General features: G+C 52.0%; 4 protein-coding genes across 4 annotated transcripts; 3 read left to right on the forward strand and 1 right to left on the reverse strand.

Moving 5' to 3' along the window:
- Positions 1–2,398: 2,398 nt before the first annotated feature.
- On the forward strand, positions 2,399–4,397 carry BCR38DRAFT_490839 (arylsulfatase precursor; the record flags this gene model as incomplete). Its single annotated transcript, XM_040864575.1, has 5 exons — positions 2,399–2,849; positions 2,908–3,209; positions 3,266–3,773; positions 3,860–3,963; positions 4,047–4,397. 5 exons carry the CDS (start codon positions 2,399–2,401, stop codon positions 4,395–4,397), a joined length of 1,716 nt encoding a protein of 571 aa, XP_040709787.1.
- Positions 4,398–4,782: 385 nt separating this feature from the next.
- Positions 4,783–6,451, reverse strand: BCR38DRAFT_121309 (S-adenosyl-L-methionine-dependent methyltransferase). Its single transcript, XM_040853476.1, has 2 exons — positions 5,319–6,451; positions 4,783–5,258 (listed from the first exon to the last, which is right to left on the reverse strand). Exons 1-2 carry the CDS (start codon positions 6,359–6,361, stop codon positions 5,168–5,170), a joined length of 1,134 nt encoding a protein of 377 aa, XP_040709788.1. The 5' UTR covers positions 6,362–6,451; the 3' UTR covers positions 4,783–5,167.
- A 1,271-nt stretch (positions 6,452–7,722) lies between these two features.
- BCR38DRAFT_356525 (uncharacterized protein) lies at positions 7,723–8,903 on the forward strand (the record flags this gene model as incomplete). The annotated part of the gene is made up of 2 exons (XM_040857026.1): positions 7,723–8,152; positions 8,227–8,903. 2 exons carry the CDS (start codon positions 7,723–7,725, stop codon positions 8,901–8,903), a joined length of 1,107 nt encoding a protein of 368 aa, XP_040709789.1.
- Positions 8,904–9,865: 962 nt separating this feature from the next.
- BCR38DRAFT_293432 (aspartic peptidase domain-containing protein) lies at positions 9,866–11,206 on the forward strand (the record flags this gene model as incomplete). The annotated part of the gene is made up of 1 exon (XM_040854476.1): positions 9,866–11,206. A coding segment is annotated over one exon (1,341 nt), but the record flags the coding sequence as incomplete, so codon positions are not given.
- Positions 11,207–12,202: the final 996 nt, after the last annotated feature.

The raw sequence follows: 12,202 nt of genomic DNA on the forward strand, positions 1-12,202 counted from the left end.
GATGAGTGTGGGGGTAAAAATAATAAGTATATTGTGAAGGTCAACCCTCGCAGACTCACTACAACCAGGTGACTTACAGCTGGAACACCTGCCATGGCAGTGTCAGATGGGAAGCCAATCATAACCCTTGTAGGAGCCCCGCCAAGCGTGGATGACTTAGTCGCGCTCCCTCAAACCTAAGTTGTCATCTTCTTTCCTTCGCTCCTTAGAGTAGAATCTTCGTCGATAGCACCTAATCGAGGTCTCTACCAATGCGATGCAACCCAGGTCGTGACATTCAATTGGACCGTGGGGTACGTTAGATAAAATAGCTACACACAACACACAACAGAGCACATAGATAGATCAATCAACACAGGATCTACGCAGGGTCATCCATAGAGGACTGAATCCCTCAATATTAAGTATAAGTCTCGTTAATACCGCCTACTTAATGTAATAGGATTCCGGTGCGATTGCACAGGTACTACTCGTTAAGCTTAGGCGGTTTAGGCTTAACAAGTATCATTCCCGATATATAGTGTAACGGGGTAAGGCCGGACATCAGGGAAATAGGTTACGGGTGTTACGAACCGTTGGCCCTGAACCAACATTACAGGCCCGTTGGCAGGCCAGGTGGATACAGACGCTAGGATCACGGGACCCCGCATCGGAGGAAGGAAAGGACCGATAGGTCACGTGACCCACGGAGGTGGATATGTCCAACATATCCAAATGATCCAGAAGAAATAAGAGGGATTGGATATGTTGGACAACCAACATATCCAAGTGGGGATCAGTGAAGGAGAGATGAGTATATAAGGGACAGGACTCCCAGGCATTTCATAGATAGACAGTCTCTACTTCAGTGATCAATCTAAGCATCAATCTAACCCATTGGTGAGGCAAACTGCCTTGACGACTCTATTCCCAGTTACCCTACTTGAATACTTCAGTTACCCAGAGCCCTATACTCCATACGTTAAACCCCGATATTATTGCTTGAGGACTCCGCAGCAGGACTTACTTACTAGCACAAACCCTTACAGACTCTTTAGTGCTTTACGCAGCTAGACTATTAGAGGTTTCGTTACAACGGGGCTAGGAGAAAGTTTATTTTCTCTTCTTTAAGAGGCACAGAAGCAGAGTAGGACACGAGTCCTCCATCTTCACGCATCATCATCCTCATCTTCATATCATCATCTCCTTCTTATCTATATCTTCACCTTCGCTTTTCAGTCAGTTATTTAGTTATTTTAGTTATTCAGCTTATCTTTACGTTCGAGATCCTATTATCACGATATGAGTATCAGAGGCACATCCGACCAACTCGCGCACCAGACGTATAAGAGCTTCGCTCTTATTACTAGTACCACGATCTTCGTCTGATCAGACCAACAGATAGATCTGTTGGCACTGGAGCCGTCTGTTCAGTGTGTTAGGTGGTAGGTATATCCTACTGACCGCCTGACCCCGTTTCAATAGGAAGGTGAAGAAGGGTAGTATTTGTGACTGTAAGGGGGAGCACTAAAGTATCTCAGGTATACCTCACCGTGACCTCAGTCCACCAATTCTACAGTTCAACAGCTAATTTTATTTAGGCATCTACTGGACCCCTTGCCAGCTACATCCAACACTAGTAGGAGTCAGGAAATCATCTTGTGCCGAGCGAAGGCGTGCCCGAACGAGCTGCAGGTCACGTCCGTCGAATAACATAAACCAATCATGATAATGGATTTGCAAGCAAGTCCAGGGGCGGTAACTCAGCCGCGGATGCACCGGCCGTGGAAATGGAATTGCAACATGCCAGGGTCAGATGAGGTGCTTGGCGGTCAATTTGTGTTGTGGGGAATCCAATGTGGGGTTATTTACCTGAATCCAGAGCATCTCAAGATCCGACTCAGTACAGTGACAACCAAACTTTGTAGTTTACTTACCCGGAAGTTTCTTTACGTCGTTTATCATTGTAAAGTTTTAATGAGAAGGTCATTAGGCTCTCTAACCTGAATATAGATATATCGTGTTGGTAATAGCTTATATGCTTAGTTATCTAATTTATCAGCTATTATAGCCCATAATCATGTATTATACCCAGTTCTAGACCGACAATCAGCAGTGACCAAAGCCCGAAGTCAATCTTGTAGCCTACCCCGGTCCCTGACGATGATGTGATCGGGAGTCGAAGAAAACTCGGCTAGACCGCGCGTCTCCGATCTAAAATGACACGAGTTCTGCCGTTGTAAGGCGGATGCAATTTTGGGACTTACTATGTAAACAAATGCTGCAACCGATAGTGTGCACTGGGCATCAACTTAAGCGATGGGACATAAAAAAGACGTGAACTCCCCTCGACTAGGTTTCTCCTGAGCCTCGAGGCGTTACTCCTTTCTTCACCATCAGGCAGCCTATACTCACGACGATGACTTCACTCAAGAGGATTGCCCTTGTGGGCTTGGCGATGGCAAACACAGGCTTCTGCGTCGCTGCTAGCACCAAACCTAACTTCGTCTTCATCATGACTGACGACCAGGACCTGCATCTCAGCTCCCTTGACTACCAGCCTTTGATTAAGAAGCACCTCACGGACGAGGGTACGACGTTCAACAAGCACTACTGCACCGTTTCGCTGTGTTGCCCTTCGAGAGTGTCATTGTTAACGGGTAAGGCGGCTCACAACACCAACGTTACCGACGTGGCGCTACCGTATGGCGGGTATGAACAATTCATCAATAATGGGCTGCATGAAAAGTATTTACCGGTCTGGCTGCAGGAGGCCGGTTATAATACGTATTACACGGGGAAACTGATGAATGGCTTTAAAGTTGAGACGTACAACAATCCGTATCCTGCGGGTTGGACAGAGACTGACTGTAAGTACGCCAGCCCAACCAACCCCAGAACATGGACGATTGACCGAGTTTGACGTAGTCCTCATCGATCCTCAGACGTATTGGTATTACAACTCGTCAATGAGCCGCAACAACGAGACTTACCGGTATCTGCCTGGTAACTATTCGACCGACGTGGTGGCCAGTTCGGCACTGGAATTCTTGGATACAGCCATTGCCGCAGACAGCCCCTTTTTTGTGGGAGTTACTCCTATCGGCCCGCACGCGGAAATGCAGCCATCAGCGTCCGGCGTTTTTCAGCTGCCAACGCCAGCAGACAGACACAAGGACTTATTTCCCAACATCACCGCGCCACGAACCGCTTCCTTCAATAAACTGCGAGTAAGTGGAGTCATGATTAGCCCCACGGAAACCTACAAACTCACGTGTAGCAATAGAGCGGAGGCGCTAGCTACCTGTCCTCGCTACCTGAGCTCAATGCTACAGAAATAGAATACATAGATCTGTTCTACCGCCGCCGCATCCAGTCGCTCCAATCCATCGATGAGCTCGTTGAGTCCGTCGTGACCAAGTTGTCGGCCCACCCGGATGTCCTGGCCAACACGTATATCATCTACACATCGGACAACGGGTTTCACTTGGGCCAGCACCGCCTGGCTCCGGGAAAGACCTGCAACATCGAAGAAGACATAAATGTGCCGTTTGTTGTCCGAGGTCCAGGAGTAGCCAAGGGCGCAACTTACAATTATTCCACCACCCACACGGATATTGTCCCGACCCTGTTCCAGCTGGCGAATATCACGCTGCATGATGACTTTGATGGCGAGCCGATTCCCGTCACCACCGAGTTACAACAGCAGCTCACGGCCAAGTCGGAGCACGTCAACGTGGAGTACTGGGGCACGGGCATCACGGAGGGAACCCTCCCCAACTGGATATCCGGTGGTGCGTCTCACTCGATCCTTTCGTCCACGTCTCTTGCCTTGCCGCTTTGTAAAACCACGTCGGTAGGATGCTAATTTGATTCTCAGTTTTATATAATAACACCTACAAACATGTCCGGGTAATCGCCGACGCCTACGATCTCTCGTACACGGTCTGGTGCACCAACGAGCACGAGCTGTTCGATCTCACAGTGAGCAGGCGCACTTTTTTCTCCGTTCCCATTTCGGCTATCCCGTAATGTGAAGCTTGATACTGATTCCCGACCACGTATAGACGGACCCGTTCCAGATGACCAACCTTTACGCCCAATCCGGCAGCATTTCGGGTTACAACAGCACCAAGCTGACCGCTCGTCTCGATGCGCTTCTGCTCACGCTCAAGAGTTGTAAGGGCCGTGCCTGTTCCCGGCCCTGGGAGACGCTGCACCCGCAGGGCGACGTGGCCAGCCTGGCAGACGCCATGAATGCACAGTATGATGAGTTTTACCTGCAGCAGCAGTTGAAGGTCAGTTTCTCCGCGTGTGCGGACGGGCACTTAACGCAGTTTGAGGGCGCGTTGGAGCCGGTGCCGTATGGTGGTGCCGATGTGAGAAGGCTGGTGAAGAACTGGGAAATGTGGAGTTGATGGCGTTCAAACGAATATCCCCATGATCAGAGCAATAAATACCTAATGCAAAACCAGTGGAGCGTGTTGGGCTTAAATAAAGCATGAGATGAGTCAGAGGTTAGGCGTGGCATCAAGTCTTGCAGAGGGTCTTGGCGAACAGTTCCCTTAATTCGATGATCCGAGTCTTTGCAGCCAGACCAGACTGAGTATTAGACCTTCACAACGATGACATAATGACGAAGATTTGGCCAGGTGTTGGGTATAATACACGTAGGACGAAAATCCAATGTCATTTCACGTATAAAACATCCTTGGCAGCTTGACACGTCTGCTTCTGATAGAGTGGACGTACCTATTCTGCGCAACACCACCTTCCGTCTCAGCTTAGATCTATGAACAGGACCACCCCATGGATCAACTAGGACGACAGGAAAGGCAAGACTGATCGTGCAGCAAAGTGCTCACATTGCCTGCCCACTATCGAAGTATCATAGGCGAAGAAATCCGTCATGCCTTTGGGGGCGTCGCACTTTTATACCTAGCATTACTAGGTAGCCCACATATGTCTTCTTATGAGACGCCAACCTGTCCCCAACTCCAGCTGGGTTTGTTGATTCAAGCTGTGGTATTGATTCAACTGGAGTGGGATTGGCATTGGCAGCGCCAATGGACCGAAGGGGTCGGTCAAGGCATTTGTTGAGAAAAGTAAAGACGTCTCGCGCATTACCTTCCCGTATCGTGTCATCATGTCGTGGGGGACTAATAGCCCGTACTGGTGTCGGTTAGATCTAGTTCAACAACTGCTGCACGCTCATCTGCCGTGACAAAGCCTGCGGCTGCATCTCCCAGGGGTACGGTTTCCGTCCATATACCACATAGCTTGAACGCGATGATGGTCAGTACACGATGTTCACGGAGCAATGGGTCTGGAAAACGTACCACGGCCAATAAAAGTGGATATTCTTGTTCATAATGTCGACCCTGACCTGGGCCAGAAGCACTTCGACCTCGATCTGGGACATGCCTAAGCCCCTCCGCAGCGTACGCAGCGAAATACCCTGCAAAATTTCCATGTTGTCCTGAGCCATGAACTTTCCCATCTGGCGCTGCCTCGCATCCACGGGCCAGTTGTTGCCCGGGCACAAGACGACCCTCTCCTCCACGTCAACAAAGCCTGTCTCGATCAGCATGGCCCGGTACTTGGAGGCAACCCAAAGATCCTTGCCCTGGACGGCAGCGCCGGCATTCACAAGACCAACCCACCGCTGCAGGGCGGTGCCCTGCAGACTGTCATCGATGGACTCAACGTGGGCGTGGATGTCCTGGTACTCGACCCAGCCGCCAGGCTCGAGGTTGTCGAAGCACTTGCGCATAATTTCGCGATGGGAAGCCTCGCTGAAACACGACGCCATCATACGCAGATGGACGTAATCAAAAGACCGCCCAAATACCCACATGTCCTCGGCGTCCTCGCGGATAAAGCTGCAATTGGGCAGGTGTCTATCGGGCTGGATTTGGCTCAGGTCGGTGCCGATGACGTAGGCACCGCGGTGCAGCTGGGCGAATTCGAGGGCCCAGATACCGGTGCCGGTGCCGATGTCGAGCACACTGGTAGGCTCGCGGGTTAAGGGCGCCCAGAACAAGGCGCCGCCCATGACCAGACCCCAGAGGGCGTGTTGCAGATCGAGCCGATCCTGTTCGCGACCATCGTTGGGGAGCAGGTACTTGCCGTCCTTGTAGCCGTGGAACGTGCGGCCTTCTTCAACGACATGGTTCGGATCCCCAATGGTGTCGCCGGATCGCACACGCGGTACGCCGACACCGAAGATGGGGAGGCAGTCAGGAGTGGCCCAAGTCGTATTGCTGCCGCCGTTGCTGCCGTTGCTGCCGCTTGTGGTGGTGTTGGTGGTGGTGGCAGTAGGGTGAGACAAATGAAGAGGGTCCAGGACCTCAGCGGGGTAGTAGGGCGCGATGCGGCGCATGGTTTGGATTATGAAGCCAATGTAGGTGGGTGAGATATGCTTGTTTTAAAATAGCAACCTGGACGGCAAGAGCAAATCGGGTACTCTGCTTTGCTCAAGTTGAGGTTACCGCGACGTGTTGCACGACAGACACGTCACCCAGGCCAACGAGATTGGGATGCTGTGATTGCGACTGCGGCAATGGCGACTGGCAATTGCGAACGCAAGCTGGACTGTGACCAACGAAACGAGGAACTGGTTCTTGATTTCGATTTTTCCAGGTCGGCCTTCCAGGAGTCCAGAGAGGTAGAAGGCACCTTAATTACCCAGGAGAGGGCCAGCCAGCTTGCCTTGCGTAGGGTAACGGTACTTGATACAAAAGTCCACCTGGCAGTGTTCCAGAGATTCCAGAGTGTCGGGTTGCAGAATCTCGCCGATTCGCCTCCCCTGGCAGCCTGAGCAGGCTGAGAGGGGATAAGCGCCGCACCCTTGCCATAGCTTATCCATTGTGAGTGCAGCCTGCCGGCATGAGGACCCAAGGAGTCGGTTTGACCACTATCACACCAGATGCAGCGAGTTCTGCACAGACCCTTACTGGCATGTTTCTCGTTGCTGTTGTGTCGCCGCCTTGTACGGAGTCATCGATCGACCATTTGCTTGGACCCGACAAATGCACCTCGACTTGCTTCACGACGTACGATGTCCAATGATGGTGGGTGGGTGGTATCCCGGACAATGTGGCTGCCGGGAAATCGCTGGACCGAACCGTCCCATTGGGATTGATCCCTGGTCCACTTTGCATCATGACAGCCCTCCCTTGATTCCACTAGTTTTATGACCTGCACCATCTTGATTTCGTGCGAACTCACCTGTCCAACGTATTGCAGTGCTAGTCATCTTATTCCCATTCCCACGATACGCAACCTGACCTTTTTCTCATTGCACACCATCGATCTCCCGCTGTGGGGGTGGGGCGGTCAACAGCTTTCGGAAGCGGCCTCATTCCGTCCATCATTTGGGGTTGTGGACCTCGGCTTGCTTGAGGCCCCGTCGTAGCCCAAAGCGTTGGCCTCGACGCCATACCTTCACGGCTCCCTCTCCGTCCCTTTTGACCACCATGGAGATTGGAAGATGAAGCAATGCCACGGAGCGCATCACTCTTGACAAGTGGATCGTTGGGAGGCCCTCATATGCCACGCGCGTCGTCACTTGTCCATTCCAGTCCGTCATTGAAATCTTGGCGGCATTCGTTCTCAACCACAGAAACTTACCACCTGGTGAGCGGACGCCGCCAGGGAGCGCCCGCAGGTTACGTGCCTATATGCGCAGGGTCAGTTACACGCGGTTCTAGCTCTGGTACACGCCTTCCAATACCGCCAACTATGATTTCATCTTCGTCATACTACTCTACGGCGTCACCCCAGGAAATGAAACGGCCCTCGGATCCGCGCCCCAGCTCCAGCGTCATCCTCCTTTCCCCCACAAACCAGGTCCTCCTCCTGCATCGGGTCAAGACCTCGTCCGCGTTCCCGTCAGCCCACGTGTTTCCCGGAGGCAACCTATCAGAATTTCACGACGGATCGGTAGAACCACCAGGCCACCCCAGGCGGCATCAAGACAGCTTGCCGTACCGACTTGGCGCGATTCGGGAAACGTTCGAGGAGAGCGGCATACTCCTCGCGCGGGACGGGCACGGGACCAGACTGCTGAACTTGCCTTTAGCCGACCGGGATGAAGCGAGGAAGGCCGTCTACGCGAACAAGGTCCCCTTTGGGACCTGGTTGGAGAGCGTGGGTGGATATGCCGATACAGGTATGCACTGATACCAACCGATCACTCACCAAGCTGAAATACTTGTCATTTTCATTTTCTTACCAACTCTTCAGCAAACTTGATCCCCTTCACGCGCTGGATCACACCCCCGGCCACACCGAAGCGCTTCACCACGCAGATGTACCTCTACATGCTGCCGCTGCCGACGCCGCTCTCAGCAGATCCAGCGTGCGCGGCTGCACAAGCAGAGGCGATTTTGCCTACCCCCGATGGAAGCGAAGTCACGGTGTCAGTTTTTGAAGACGCCCAAACCTGGCTGCAAAGACAGGCGATGGGGGAAATTATTCTGTTTCCACCGCAAGCTTTCCTGCTTACATTAGTGGCCCAATTCTGCACAGGGCCTCCATCCTCGTTGTCGGCGGACTCTACTTTACACTACAAAGCGCAACGCGATGCGCTCCTCCAATTCTTAGACACGTTACCCACAACGTCACACCCAAAAGTACTCAAGAATCCCACCTCACATATACCCTGGAGCGAGAAGGTCATTTGTCCCGCGACGGCCATGATGGCAGGCGATGGGCGCATCGTCTTAAGTTTGGATAAGCCCGGACCAGAGTTAAGGGGGCGTGGGCACGGTGGGGACTTCGAGCGGGTTGTGCTGGTCAAATTTGAGAGGGGAGGCCCGAGGCGGGTCGAGGTCAGGCGCAGAGAGGAGGTTTTTGAAGAGGAGAGGAGAAGATTGGAAGGGAATGAGGAATATGGAAGAGCGAGGCAGTTCAAGCTCTGAGGAATTGAGTTATGAGTGTAAATCTTTCTGCGTCATCGCAAAAACGGTTAGGTGAGAGTGCACTGAGTTGCGTGACAGATTGAATATGAAGAAGGTACGCGTTCTAAGTTTTACAGCATTGTGTGCCAAATCTTATTGATTCCAGGATATATTTAACACGAATTCGAGTGACACGGTAAGTTGGTCAAGGTCTCAAAGGGAGATCAATATTTCAGTCAGTATGAGTCTGCGCTACATGGGGATAATTCTGCCGCACCAATTTCACCTGTTTGAGCCTCACTCAAGTAGGAAATGTATCCGATTTTCCTGTGTCTCAACCTGGCAGCTTAAATGGCCTGTGAAGGCGACTAAGGTTGCGCTAGGGATCTAAGAAGTGAGCCTTTATTATTTGCGTTTTCTTTTGGGACAGTCAGTCTAAATATACGAGGAACCTGATTATCGTACTGAGTGAGATCCAAGCTATTTTCAAGCCACAGTCGGATGCGACCGCTATATCAAGTGGGAAGACCTTTCACATAGGTCTGGTGGGTCAAGGCATACCGAGTTGGGGTATTGGCAACGTCAATCACAAGTGTCTCCAGTCGAATGGATTTTCAGTTGGAAGCATGCCACTGCAACTATTAGGACGGAATCCCTCCTAAAGCCTGTAAATAGCCTTGGGAAGCTTTAGGAAGCGCCGTGCCCCACACATCCGAACTCAAGGTTATAGCAAGACGAAGGAGTGACGTTTGGAGCTCGTGGAGAATTGATGTGTCCGCTGCCTTCAGTTCGATCATGTCTTGCGGTATTTGCTTTGAGTTGTTGCATGACTCTCGCGACTTGCTCAACACAAGCTGTGAGCCAGCCAAGCACCCCAAGACCACGAATGAACAATGATGGGCAATCCATCGCTGTCACGATTGTCGAAAAAACTCCCAACAATTGCTGTCTTCATCTCAGGTCTCATCTCTGGTCGAGTCATTGCGGGCCCATCAGCGGCACGATGGTCAGACACTCCCATTGGACCCGACGGCCCATGGAACGCGGTCACTGTGACCATGGGCTCCAGTTCGCCTGGCCAGAACATTACCATCTACCCGGGCAAGATGTGGGAGTCGTATTTCCCGGGCAGCACTTACTGCCTCTCCACCATGGGAACCGGCCTGCCCTGTTATGCGAATAATATCGGTGGTCTCTACAACGAACTCACTGGCACAGGACAGAACCTGGACGTCAACTTCCCGCCCAACTCGTACTTCACCGACAACATGCCGATGACGGGTCTGGTTTCTCCCCAGCTATGGGTCGAGACTTTACATCTAGGGGGGAATGCATCCGCGACGGGGCCGCTGGTGGTGACGAACTTATCCATGGCTTTGATCCGGGACACACAACTGCAGTATCCCAGCGGCAAGAAATACCCCATATTCGCCGGTTGTCTCGCTTTGGGAGCTGCACCGGGCATGGCCAACCAGAGTTTTGCAGATGAAACCGGGACAGGTTCCGGGAGTACCAATGCAAGCCTCCTGGCCGGATCTTTGTTCGCCGCAGGAGACATCGACTCCAACTCGTTTGGGCTGCACATCGGCTCGATCATGCCCACCACCATCCCTGGCTCCTTGTGGTTTGGTGGTTATGACAAGAGCCGTGCCGTCAATGACATGCTCTCCTTGCCCATCCGGGATCCATACACGTCGTGGACTGCAGCACTGGTCGATATATCCATCACCGTCATTGCTGGGGGCTCGCCGTTCCCTTGGCGTTCTAAGTCCGGACTTCTCGCATCTGGCAAATCCTCCATGGAAATCGACAGGCGACTGGACCTGGAAATCGACCCCTGTACCCCTTATCTCAACCTCCCCAAGAGCACCTGCGATGCCCTCGCCGCCGAGCTGCCAGTTACGTATGACGAGGGGCTGGGGCTGTATCTTTGGAACACGTGGTCTATCGACTACCATCGCATAGTACAGTCCGCATCCGCCCTGACCTTTACTTTCATTGACCCAAACAACTCAAACTTGCGTGGTGTCATCAACATATCCGTCCCTTTCATGCACCTCAACCTCACTCTCGAGGAGCCGCTCGTGGACCAGCCTACGGCATATTTTCCGTGCTACGCAATTACGCATAACGACAAGTTCGCGCTGGGGAGAGCATTTCTGCAGGATGCGTTCATAGGGGCCAACTTCGAGAAGGCCGTGTACTTTTTGGCGCAGGCCCCAGGGGCCGGCAGCGGGTATCCAGACATCAAAGTCATAGAGAGAGAGTCAACGACCCTGAAGACTAGTGGTGGGGACTGGACTATCACGTGGCAGGGGATTTGGTCACCACTGCCGATGATGCAGGGGGGGGCAGATCAAGCTGCGGCATCTACGATTAGGACAACGCCGCTTGTTGTGGGTCTGACGGCGGGCATAGTGGGGGGTGTATCGCTGCTTGCATTTGTCACTGTGCTTTCTTGGAGATATCGAAGGCACGGAAAGGGGGTGTTTCTATTTGGGTTGTGCCTCATTAAGGACAAGCCTACGAAGATAGTAGCGCCCAACGGCCCAGTGGAGTTGGCAATCAATGATGGCGCAGGTACCGAGCTACCATTAACCGTTGCGCCGCAACAGTTGCCCGCAGATGTCATGGAGAAGGCAACCGAGATGGAGCAACCGCAGGTGGTGCATGAGATGCAAGGCGATGATTCTTGGCCCGAAGACACGAAGTCGACCATTGGGATCGCTGTGTGAGAGTGCCTGGGATGGTTGATTACATGAAAGAATACATAGTGAAGTCGAACATAGCAGACAACACATATGTCTCGCTCGCTGCTTGGTTGCACGTGAAGTAAGACAATTTTTATGGACCTCAGATCTCTCGTTAGGAATTCGAATAACTCCTCAAAATCTGTATCACCGGCACTACTTGGGGCCAGGAGGTACAGAATATGTGGGATGGAATTCGATGATGGGGCTACAAATAAATGGTCTCATGTGAACGCGTGTAACGTAATCTCGAGAGGAATGGTTGACACAGATTTAGAGAGCACATAGTCAGTTCGCATATTTGAAAGGAAATCTCTGTCTGCTCGTGATCCATAATGAGCGTCAATCGCCAAAGTTTACCTCATATCACCCAAGAAATTGCGTGGTGGCAGATAACTTCATATGTTCCAAAGTTGAAGCTCACTAAGTCGCAGCTACGAACATGCATTTGAAGCAACAAAACTGATCTTATATGAGAGCGTCGGTCTAGAAAATATGAACATGCACTGCTTTACTTGCTTTTGATCATCTCTTACCCTCAAGGCCGGCGTTTCTTCTTGCAAGCCATTT

Source organism: Pseudomassariella vexata, assembly GCF_002105095.1.
Source record: "Pseudomassariella vexata strain CBS 129021 chromosome Unknown BCR38scaffold_25, whole genome shotgun sequence".
Lineage (NCBI taxonomy): Eukaryota > Fungi > Ascomycota > Sordariomycetes > Amphisphaeriales > Pseudomassariaceae > Pseudomassariella > Pseudomassariella vexata.